Source organism: Alligator mississippiensis, chromosome 2 (genome assembly GCF_030867095.1).
Source record: "Alligator mississippiensis isolate rAllMis1 chromosome 2, rAllMis1, whole genome shotgun sequence".
NCBI classification, from domain to species: domain Eukaryota; kingdom Metazoa; phylum Chordata; order Crocodylia; family Alligatoridae; genus Alligator; species Alligator mississippiensis.
In genome coordinates, this window is record NC_081825.1 from 271,904,755 (window position 1) to 271,917,640 (window position 12,886).

The 12,886-nt window shown below is 41.0% G+C and overlaps 1 protein-coding gene across 1 annotated transcript in view; it reads right to left on the reverse strand.

Annotated features, from left to right (window-relative positions):
- The window catches only part of EML5 (EMAP like 5), a 231,977-nt gene that overhangs the window by 43,179 nt on the left and 175,912 nt on the right, over window positions 1-12,886 (reverse strand). Inside the window, exons 28-29 of the mRNA XM_019481686.2 lie at window positions 2,839-2,917; window positions 712-841 (exon numbers count right to left, since the gene is read on the reverse strand). Coding sequence (XP_019337231.1) covers window positions 712-841; window positions 2,839-2,917 — 209 coding nt within the window. The remainder of the gene's footprint in view (window positions 1-711; window positions 842-2,838; window positions 2,918-12,886) is intronic.

Consider the following 12,886-nt stretch of genomic DNA (forward strand, 5'->3'; position numbering starts at 1 on the left):
ATAAAAATGTAGCCTTTTAGGATTTATGAGAAATAAAATTTTACTTCACGCTAGTTTCCGAGGGCATAACAGAAGCTTTAAAGTTTAATTTTACTTTTGACATTCCTCTTTAACCAAAGATATGGCTTAAAATAAATATTAAAGCAATTAAAAAAAAATGACACAGTAGCAGTGATTCCCTCATTTCTCCTGACAAGAGAGATTCTAAAAGAGCAACTATACTATACAAGGCACCACGGAAGACTGATGTGCATCTTACAGGGTTGGCACAGCGTAAAAATGGGAAGTGATAGGCTCTCTTAAATTATAGTTTCTTTTGTAGTACATTGTTGTCAGCAGAAAACATGAACTTTTTTTTTAAATAACCCCCCCCCCCCCCCCAAATTCCTGTACATGGGAATGGAGGATAAGAAGCCCTACTGAATTTCAGAAAGCTAATATTGCAATAATTGGATTCTTACCTCCTTCCAAACACTGTTACCACAGGGATTTGTTAAGATCTATTTTTTACACAGTATGAATAATATATATCATATACCCTTTGACTGTACTTATTTTAGCTAGATTTCCCTCCATAATTGAATTTTTTCAGTATTCATAACATGTAAATTCATTCTTCCAGATAGCTCTCTAAGATTTAAAGTATACTGATTATCACATGGACTGTTGGCTGAATGTGTGAAATATAAAAATATTACCAGTTTATCCTACCTGTTGCCACATTATAGAGAATTCCAACAGATGCTGTATGATAAATTATATCAGCACCGTCATTCAGATAGTGCACATTGTTCCTGCAGTCCTTGCCTCGGTAGCCAAATACCAGCTCCAAAACTAGGTCCTAAAAACAGATTTAAGCATGTTAAGTACTTTAGAAAAAGGATTAAAGATTTCATAGTGCTTTATTTTTAAAAACACATTTTTAGTTGCCTATACTGCCAGGGGAAGACACCTTTTAGGGATACCCAAAAACATCAGGATTGATCAACTTTCTATGGCACCAGGGCACCTCACACTTACCCCTTGTTCACTTTATCCTATAATATTCTTTGGATGTTATGAGAATTTTATTCTTTTATATATATAGACTAGAGACAGCCTAGAACAGTGACTCTTGGATCAGGGTGCTGGGGCGCCTTGGGGTACTGTGAGATCCTTTGAAGGGTGTATCAGGAAGTATGAGGAGATAAGCAGATAAGGAAAGGCTTAGCCTCCAGGTGTGAGGAGATAAGCAGATTGGGGCAGGCTCAGGATCTTCCTGCCTGGCCATTTCCCCATCCCCACTGCCTGGTCCCCTGCAAAGGGATTGTAATAAATCAATTAGTTCTTGAAATGGGGTGCTGCTCAATTCACAAGTTATGGAGGGTGCCTCAAGTCAAAGGAGGGGTACCTTGAGTCTAAAAAAGTTTCTAGGTCGGCCTTGAAGGCTAAGTACAGACAGTCAAGAAACCCGAGGCTGAATTGATTCAATCTTGGCGGATTAATCTAAACTGCATAGATTCAACCTATAGGTAAGTGAACAGACATTTACTTTTGATTCTGGAAATGCAGTCACATGCCTGCAGTGGTCCAGAGTCCCTGCTCAGCTGAAGCAGACACCTTGAGCCAAAACTAGCACACCCACCCTGCGAGGGGTGGTTTGTCGGGGAGGTGCAAAGCATCCTGGGATACTGGGGGAATGAATTAACTTGAATCTGGAGGGAATCTGGGAGAGAAGTTCAATAAACTGATTTAACCTAAATCAGTTAGGTCTGATAATACATCCATCCAGGTCCATTTTAAACTGGTTTTAGCCATCTTGAAAGTAGTTTATGTGCACTGAACTTCTGCTGTGTTACAGATTTGAGTTGGTTTCTGATCACTTATACTGGTTTATGTGTAATTTCTGTCCCTAGCCAAATAATACAACTCAGTTAATTAAATAGATACTGAAGACCTGGACAAGTGACATGCTTAAATGATTTGTACACCAATGTAAATTACATGGAGGTATCTTCATGAAGCATGACATTATTGGAGCCACTTGATATTAGGTGACAGGGAGGCAGGTAACAGCTCACGGTTCTTAAGCAAATGGCTACTTTGGAGTGGAACTGCACAAATGCCATCAATGGCAGGATAATGGCCCCTGGTAGATGTTTACCCCTGCTTCTCTGAGATTGAAAAAGTTGCCCCAGGTTAAGGGTTTACATCATATGTCCATTTTTTTTTGTTTTGTTCTGTTTTTTACACCACTATAAAGTCCAGTTGCATCACTGTAATACATCAAGTGTTCTGATCCTAAATCAATCAGTTTCGTTCACCACATTCCCTTAGATTGAAACTGTCATGCTGAGAGAGCGCCTAGACAAGAACAGGGGAGAACTCGTACACATTTATAAATTTGTTCAGGGAAAGTTACTGTATTTCTAGGAATTTAAAAGTAAAGATATTTTAGTTTAATGACCTACTGGTAGTATAGTACAAAGCCATATGAAAGATGAGTTCAGATTGAATTTGATCTTTTACTGATACCCTATAGTTATCCAAGAGGGACAATGTGCAGCTCAGAAGGAGAATATGATGCTTCTGTAACTGATAAGCTTTGAAAAAAGTTGTGTTCAAGCATGTTTGTGGGGGAGATGGACAAGAGACTTTTCAGAGGTCAAGAGAGAAATGAATCTTTTCCCCAAAATGAAATTTGCTGCTGTGAACATACACATGAATAAATATTTTTATCCAACGAATTATTGATTTAATTGAGAAGCACTTCACATTTTTTTTTGCAGAAAATCACAAGAAAGCCCATGTGATTATAGGATGATTAAACTAGAAAGCTTTAATCTTGGCTTTCCTTACCTCTATAGGTCTCTTTTTTTTGCCAACGTTATTTGTTTGAAGTTTTTCAGGCTGTGGCAGTGCCCTACTAACTGGTGGTCTGAAATAGAGAACTGTGAATAAGAAAAGGCCGTCTGTCACCCATTCCATACCAAATCAGTATCTTCTAAACTCATACTGGATAAGGAAAACAGTTAAATTAATGTTGTTTCACTGGCTATTACATACAAGACCACTGTAATAAGAAAATCTTTTTTTTTTTGATTGCATAAACATTACAAATTGTATTCATTAACTTAAGAAGTTTTTGACTGGTTTCCACCTACCTATTAAACAATTTTGAAGTCTTGTTTTCCACTAAGAAAAACCAAACATTCTTAACAATAGATTCTTTCTTCCTTCTTAGTGCAAAAATTAGTGTTACATGAAATTTTGAAGCTTGTGCTCACAATCTAAACCAGTTAAGGTTGTTTGTTCTCTCCAGCTCAGTTTCCTTCTATAAGCACTAGAATCCCACATTTCTTCCTAAAATCATGAGAACCTCTGATATGCCCTACTTGCCTCTGTCAAAGTTCAAGCCAGTTCTTATCTGAATAAAACTAGTGATCAAAAAGGTCCGTTCACATCTAACCTACCACCCCGTAAATGTATCATTGTTACTTATAGTACATAGTATAGTTCTCACTAATCTAAGAAGTCTCAAGTAATAGTTATTTATTACTTTTATTGAAAAATGATAGAAGGATAATTTGATACAAATGTATTTTTTTTAAATAGTTATATTTTATATTCATAGTATCATAGTATTTAGGGTCGGAAGGGACCTAAACAGATCATCAGGTCCGACCCCCTGCCCCAGGCAGGAATGGGTTCCAGGATCATATCACCCCAGCCAAATATCTGTCCAGCCTCCTCTTAAAGACCCCCAAGGTAGGAGAGAGCACCACCTCACTTGGGAGCCCATTCCAAAGCCTGGCAGCTCTAACTGTAAAGTAATGTCTCCTGATGTCCAGGCTGAACCTTCTCTCTAACAATTTGTGGCTGTTATTCCTAGTAGCCCCGGGTGGTGCCTGGGGGAACAGAGCCTGCCCCAATTCCTGCTGGTCCCCCTTGGTGAATTTATAAACTGCCACCAGATCCCCTCTCAGCCTTCTCTTGTGGAGGCTGAATAGCTTCAGACCCTTTAGCTTCTCTTTGTAGGGCCTGCCCTGCTGCCCCTTGACCATGCAAGTGGCCCTCCTCTGGACCCTCTCAATGCTAGCCACATCCCTCTTGAAGTGCGGCGCCCAGAACTGGATACAGTACTCCAACTGTGGCCTAACCAACGCTGCAAAGAGCGGAAGGATCACCTCCCTGGACCTGCTTGTGATGCATCTATAGATGCACAAGAAGGTGTGGTTAGCCTTACTGACCACTTCCTTGCATTGGCGGCTCATGTTCATCCTGGAGTCAACAATGAGTCCAAGATCCCATTCTGCCACTGTGTTGACAAGAAGGGTGTTCCACAGCCTATAGGTGTGTTGCTGGTTCCTTCTCCCTAGATGCAGCACCCTGAACTTGTCTACGTTGAATTTCATCCTATTCTCATCCGCCCACCTCTGTAATTTGTCTAGATCTAACTGGATTCTGTCCCTCCACTCCAGTGTGCCCACCTTGCCACACATCTTGGTGTCATCAGTGAATTTGGACAGCATGCATTCCACACCCACATCCAGATCACTGATAAAGATGTTGAACAGTACAGGCCCCAGGACCAAACCCTGGGGGACTCCACTGCCCACATCCCTCCAGGTCGTAAATGACCCGTCCACTACCACTCTCTGGGTGTGATCATCTAGCCAATTTGCCACCCATCTGACTATGTAGGCATCAATGCTGCAGTCATCAAGTTTTTTTAATAGAATGTGGTAGGAAACAGTGTCAAAGGCCTTCTTAAAATCCAAGAAGATGACATCCACAATGATGTCCTCATCCAGGGACTTTGTGACCTGATCATAAAAGGAAACCAGGTTGGTCAGGCAGGACCTGCCCTTAATGAACCCATGTTGGTTGCCCCTGAACATTACCTCCCCTGCTGGGCCCTTGCAGATGCACTCCTTGATAAACTTCTCAAAGGTCTTCCCAAGGACCGAGGTAAGACTGACTGGCCTATAATTGCCGGGGTCCTCCTTTCTCCTCTTCTTGTAAATGGGTACTACATTGGCCCTCTGGTACCTGGCCAGTGCCCCACAAGCGCTCATAGAGCCATGCCAGTGGCCCCACTATGACCCCTGCCACTTCCCTCAGCACCCTCGGATGAAGAGCATCTGGACCTACTGATTTAAACATGTCCAGCCCCTCCAAAAGTTCCCTAACTAGGTTGTCCCTGACCCTAGGCATGGCAATGCCCTGCCTGGGTCAGTCCACAATTCTAGTGGGGGAAATGTCCCAGTCCCTGTTCAGGAATATGGAGGCAAAGAATTTGTTAAAGAGATCAGCTTTTTCATTTGCTGCGATCACCAGTTTGCCAAGCCTATCCTGTAGGGGCCCCACGTTACCCGGTGCCTTCTTCTTACTTCCTATGTATTTGAAAAAGGACTTTTTATTATCCTTAATTCTGGTCGCTAGCCCTAGCTCCATCTCTGCCTTGGCCTTTCTAACAGCTTCCCTGCAGTCCTGAGCAATGGAGGTGTAATCCTCCTTCATGATAGCCCTTTGCTTCCATTGTTTGTACACCTCCTTTTTTGCCCTTAGGCATCCCTGGATGCCTTTGCCGAGCCATCGGGGCTTCTTAGCACTCCTCCCACCCTTGGTACACATTGGGACTGACTCCCTTTGAGCTTGGAGGATCTTCTCCTTGAGGAACAACCACCCATCTTGGACTCCCATCTCATTAAAGCTCTGAGACCCCAATGCCTCTCCTACTAACCTTCTTAGGTTACAGAAGTTGGCCCTCCTGAAGTCAAGGATCTCTGCCTTGCTGCTTGCTTTCACCACCCTGTGCTGGATAGTAAATTCCAGCAGGCAATGATCACTGTTGCCCAGGTGGTCGAGTACCCGCAGACCCCTCACCAGGTCACCGCTTGTGGCCACCAAGTCCAGCAAGGCATTTCCCCTGGTGGGACTATGCACCTCCTGGGTTAGGTGGAGGTCCTGTATCCTGGCTAGGAACCTACATGAGTAGTTGAACCTGGCTGACTGCTCCTCCCAGCAGATGTCTGGGTAGTTTAGGTCACCCATGACAACCACATCCCTTGACTTTATAGCCTCTGTGAGCTGACCTGAGAATTCCAGGTCCAGCTTGTCCCCCTGGCAAGGCGATCTGTAGTAGATGCCCAATTGTAACCACGTAACCAAATTGTAATCAGCATGCATAGTTTTACTCACTGGTCAAGTGCATACATGTTTAAAACTCCTGAAAATATATACTTTATTGACAAAAGTTAGGTAAATATTGCTACTCACTTTGCAAGAGGATAGGGGTCTGATTCTAGATAAAAACATTTGTCCAGCTAAAAAAAAATCTTCTAAATAATCAGCAAAAAACCCTCCAAAACAGTCCAGTATTACCATATTTTCTCACATACACACCCCCCAAAATATAATACACATCTTGTTTTTGAAAGGCAGAATGCAGAAAGCAAGATGTTTCTACTCAGTTGCTTACTACAGAGAAGCAGCTTGGGAGAAGAATCTGCTAACTGTGTTCACTGCTTTTGATCTCTGAGAGTTAGGTGCAGATTTTCCTATCACTTTTGCCTATAACCAGACAGAAACTATTCTTGCACACTATATTTTACACACTAACATTTCCAGCAGCTGGTTTTTAGGAAAAAGTGTGGGATATATGTGAGAAAACATGGCAATTCAAAACTGGGGTTAAAAAAATATTTTTGTGAAGTCTACATTATCCAACTTAGCTAAGGAATCCTCCACTGGTATAATGACCAAGGTCTGGACATAAGAAGCAGCATCTTTGTTTTTAAATTTTTCTATATCCTTTTCCCAATAGAATGCATTTTGTCTATTATAGCGCTTTGTATTTGGGGTGAAAATTTCAATCACTATTGTGGAATATGCTTCAAACTCTTTCCATAAATCAACAGACTGTATAGTAGGGCTGTGAGAAGTTTTGGGTGCTGATTCAATTTGGAAGAGATTCTGTAGCATGAACCGAAGTAATGTAATTAATGTTAACATAAATATAATAATAGTGAAATGTAACCATGTTAGTCTTGTCCTGTAAGCAACTTGATGACTTCATTTTGTATCCTCTGCTTGACATAAGTAAATGAATTCTGCATGGCCTTTATGTATGAGTGTGTGTGAAAGGGTAAATGGTGAGAGAATGGCATAAAGAAAAGAAAAAAAAAGATTTAACTGTTTATGTAAGCAACAAGGTGCCAAATGTGTAAGTTACCAGTCAGTAAACTAATTAATAAATGGCTGAAGAATCCCTTTGAGGCCTACAGCACAAAGGAAATAATGAGGAGGAGGAATGCACACATCCTGCCAAATGGGCAGCAAGAGCACTCCAAGGCTGAGATACCAACTTTGATGACTAAAATGACCTCGGGCTGAAATGAGCAGAAAACGTATGAGGAACAACTCCAAAAACAGAAACTGGGTATGAAAAACCCCAAAGTGCTGAAGCAAAGAATACCAATCCCTATAAAAGAGGACTTAAAAAAATGCCAAGTTAGGTGAGTTTCTCTCTCAACCTGACTCCAAAGCTGCTATCTCTGGACCTTTCTCTCTCTCAATAAGGCCTGGGCCAGCCACCCAGTGCTATTATTAAACAACTGCTGCTGGTAACTATAATGTCTGAGTGGAATGGTTGTTTTGTGTTTGTGTGAGCCTGTGTGTAATGATGTGCATGATGATCTGTGTGTGTCTATATAAATGGTGTGTCTGAACCTCTATGTCTAATTCATGTAATCAATAAACATGGCATTTTGCCTTACCCCCTTTATAAAGTCTCGCTCTTGATTTGGCAATTAAAATTTAAAGTAACAATTTGACCCGATTTGGTGGCCAAATCCCCATCGAATCAGGGAACCAATAAAAAGGTCCAGATCGATTCAAAGCTCTCTGAATCTTTGGAAAAGATTCGGAGAACTTTTATGATTTGGGCAGTCCCCGCCCGCTGCAGCAGGGAGCTGAAGCTGGACTCGGAGCTGGGAAGGGGGGGGGGGCTGGAGAAGGCAGAAGGGGACCATGGGGGGACCCCCACCAGGCCCCATCTCCTGCCTGCTCCCCTAGCCCCACCAATCCCTGCCCCTCCTATGGCTGCCCCACTTGCCCCAGCTCCCAGTGCTTTAAAAAAAAGCCCCACTCACCAGGTACTGCTGGGTTGGGGGGCAATCCCCACTGCCTCCTACTGCTCCACGTTGTGTGGGGGGCTCTGCACAAGCCCCACAACCCAACCCCTGCTCTCCCAGCTCCCGCATGGCTGCCCTGCCCACTTCAGCTCCCAGCCCTTTAAAAAAAAACCACCTCCAAAACCCCCAAGCTCACCAGCTCCTGCAGCAGCCTCAGGGCTTCAGGGGACTCATAAAGAGTCCCCCACATAACACAGGGCAGTGGGGGGCAGCAGGGATTGCCCCCCACTGGGCAGGAACTGGTGAATCCGGGGGTTTTGGAGGTTCATGGCAAGCAGGGCATTCATGGGCGGGGCTGGGACAGTGGGGAGGGTTTGGGGGGTCTTATGCAGAGGCCCCCATGCAGTGTGGGGCAGTGGGGATTGCCCTCCCCACCCCTGTCCAGCAGCACCTGGTGAGTCAGGTTATTTTTAAGTGCCAGGAGCTGGGGTGGCCAGGGCAGCCACTGGTGGGGCTGGGAGAGCAGGCAGGGGATGGGCCTGCGTGATTCAGAACCAGATTCAGCCGAATCCATTCGGGACAGTGATTCGAATCACTGAATCGAATCACTGTCCCCCGAATCAGTCGAATCCGAAGCGAATACTAGCTGCTTCACACAGGCCTACCGTATAGATATTTTGTGCAGCAGATTTTATGAATGTTCTCAGCTCTCAGAGAAACTACTTTAGATTATATATTTTGAATTGAATTTACCAATTGCTAATCAGTTTTAGTTCAGTAAACAGTACACTTTTAGTACAGTAAACAGTACACAGTAATCAGTACAGCTAATCAGTACACTTTTACTGGCATTTGATTATATTGTTCCTCATTTTTCATGAGACAATTTCAGCAGACTCTGCCACTGTGAAGACAGTTCCACACAAATATCAAAATGTTTTACACATATGTATTACACTGTAACACAAATTTATTTCCTGACGTATTTCATATTTAAAGGTTTTTTTCCTCAGCTTGTCAACACTCATAGAATAAAACATTTCCACAACGAATGCATATTAGAAAAGTTTACTTTCCAGTAAAGAAATTTGTAAGAATCATTCCTCTAACCATAGTCTGATTAGGTACAGAAAAAACTAGCATATTATTTTTTTTCTTTCCAGTAAATGGCATCATAATAGTTGTTCTGTACCACAACAGAGTAAGACAAAAGGAAAACAGGTGATACATTTCCTTCATCATGAATAAATCAAGCTTTTATATTTTTATTGTAAAAGCTGTTACTCAAAATCCAAATCTGGCTGTAAAAAAATAAAATAGATTGTGGCTTTTTTAGAACAAATTGAGCATAACTGCAACACTATTAAATAATTTAAAGTATTGATTCTACTGTACATTAAATGCCCATTTATGATGCAGACATCTGAGAAACAATTAGGATAAGTAGATTATCTATTAGATAACACTATTACAGAGTGTTATGGGAATCTGTTCCTTCAGTTGTCTCAATATTTTAACATTAAAGAACAAAAAATATTTATTATGGTAGTATGTATATATAATATGTATGTATATGTTGCAACCTTCGGAATAAAGAAAGTACAGGGTGCCTCAAACCCTAGCCCCCACTGTCTTGTGGGTACTTCTTGGCTGGAGAAAGGCAAAGGGACATCACCTTGACAGAAACATGCCCTCGCTGAAGTATTAAGCAGTCAGCAGCAGTTATCTGTTGCTCTCCAGCAGAAGCTACAACCATCAAGACACTGAGCATATCAGTCGGGCCTTTGGATTCTGTCTCAATGATCTAAAGGGGGGATGCTAGGTCTTGGGCAGGCTCCACTCCTCCATACTCTTGCCTAGGCGTACACATCAAGGGTCTTGGTGTGATGGTTGTAGGACTCCATACAAGTGGATTCATCAGGAACCTAACTAGACCTCCTACACATACACTATGCTCCCGAGGATCTAGGGTTGCCTTCAATGTATATGAGTACTTTTTCAGTTCTGGTGTAAGTATGGTTCCTGAATGGGTGAGAATTATACATAACAAAGAATAGTTTTTTGTTGAATTTCCCTAATCAATTCCTGATGATAACTTTCTAGTTCTTTGCAAAAATCTTGTTTTTTGCAGGATACCTAATAAAATGTCTGTGTCAACATGCTATCATCAGCAAAAATATTGAATAGAATAATCATTTTCCCCCTTTCCTCATATAAAAAAATGTCCATTAAAATAAACATTTAAACAGTAAATCCCGTTTTAGGAGTCTGGGAATAAAATTAAAGTAATTAAAGTGCTTTATTTTACACAGAACAACAATACCTTTATAAGAGTTCAGTTTTCACTAATACCTAAATCTAAAAAGAAAAGTTAAGGTCACTGGAAAAAAATATTTTTATCTTTTAAAGAAGTCTCCATATTTTCTTTTCTGTAAAGGGAAACATTATAGCACTAGTCTTAGAGACAATGGTCCCAGTATGCAACTAGAAGAAAACTTGTGATCTTAGAATTTTGGGAGCAATTACCCAAACTAGAAATAAATATCACAACATGTGCCTAGTGGTGAGCACATCAGAGTTTTCCTGACATCATCTTTTTCATATGAACAGTACAAAAATTATGGATTGCCAATATTTACCTTCAACTCTGCTGGAAAGGCTGCTATGTGGAAACCTGTTACTGTTTTTATTCTCTAAGATCCATAATTACAGATCAGAACTTTTTTTTCCATTAATGGCACCAGATATATTAGGACTCAGAGAGCTGTGATTCAATGGTGAAGACAATGGAAAGACAACTGAACTCCTCAACCACATTATTCCAATTGGCTCTTGGCTCCATTGCCCCATACCTTCCTCAGTATCCTGAACACAAAAGAGAGGCTTACCCCCTTTCTCAGTAGAGGTGAAGAAAAAGAAAGCCAATCCTGGACCAGCTTCCCCCACTTACCTTTGCACTCAACACAAGGTGCTGCCAACTCATCAAAGATTGTCAGGAGTCCCTTCCTCCTCTTCTACAAACTTTTAAAACCTGTGTTCTATTTTATTAGTTTCATTAAGGACTCCCAAATCTATTCTCCATACCAAACATCCAATTACTTGATCAGTCTTGATTCCCAATGTCTCAAACATTTTCTCCTGCTTTTGTCTTTTATATGGCCAAATCAAAATTCCCAACCAGCCTAATTTATTTCCCTTCTTTATCTCTATCTCTTCTCTATTATCCATTGCTGATCTCTGTGCTCCCATTCTAATCATCATTCATTATATTCCTCACTGTGTTAATGATTGTTCCTTTTGTCTCCTTTTTCAGTTTTCAGCTTGGTTCCATATGATTTGTAATCATTCCTCCACTTTTAATTTACCCACAAACACATGCTTTGTTCTTTAATTGTTCTTAGAAACACATTTTTTCATAAAGCTTTTTTTATGTCAGTTTCTCTCTCAACCACTTTCTACATATAACTTGTTGGCCCACATTTGTTTTGTCTTATTGTTATTGTATATCATAAGCTCTGCATAACAAGGAATGTCTTTCCCTGACATTTACAAATCACTTTATTTATAGAATTACTACATTATTATTATTATTACTAAACAAAAAAAAACATATCAGGCATGACTGTCCATTTTTCTAATTTTGCTATCCAAACAAGCAGCAAAACATCAGTGTTTCCTGGCTGTTCATTCTTGTTTATCCCAGGGCCTGACTTCAGTCACAAGTCTGAGAAACAGTGCTGCCAGATTGGCAGGCACAGAATATATTGTGAACATAATGTAAAACTATACATGCATTGACATTAGCAGATTCAACAGAAAAATAACTTTTGATTCAGAAAGACAGATTCAACATATTTACATATCTCACAATCTTATGTACACCTATAATGTATAAGTACTGGAGTGTAGCTCATTTCATAAAAGATACCCTTTGACATATTTACGTTTTTCAATCAGAAGTGTCACATTTCTAATTGGAAATGAATGACACATTTATTGGTACAAAGAAGCACCAACATTTTCCAGTGAGAAAAACCATCTTTTAACGTGTTCTGTGCTTTTTACCATAAATGTAAAATTTCAGTTACAAAAATAAATGATCAGGACCTTAGAGAGAAAATGCATGTCTACCCTGGACACCTCAGAACTGTACACTTGACCAAATTCCAACCGTTATCACTAAGAATTGCGAGATAAATATAATAAATAATATTACTTGTTAACCCAAGCAACCAAATAAATCATACAAATAAAAAAAATGTTACACATATGAAAAATCAGGGAAAATAATTGAAATATTACTTTGTTACAGATAAAAGTTATGCAGCTATGTAGTTCCTGTCAGAGGGAATTTAAAGTGGGATTTTCAAAAACATGTAAGAGATATAGAAGAAATCTGCACTTTGTTCTTTAGTCCAGAAGTGCTCAATGTCCAGCCCACAGCCAGGATCTGGTCTGTGTGAAATTTGGTAGCGGGAAGCAGTGGTAATTAAGGCTGCCACTGCTCCTCCACCACCAAATTTCCAAGCCCTATGGCCCTGCGCATGGGATCCTATCTGTACATGCAGGAGTGGGCAATGGGACCCTATCAGGCACACATGAAGCCAAAGTGGCACATGCACCAAGCATGGGGTTGGGCAGCAGGCCCAATCCAGCTTGCACCAGGCTAGGGTTGGATGGTAGTGCCTGATCCTATGTGTGCTGAGCTGAAAGTGGTGCACAATCCTGTGTGCACTGGGCAGCTGGCCCAATCCAGAGCATGTGGGGAT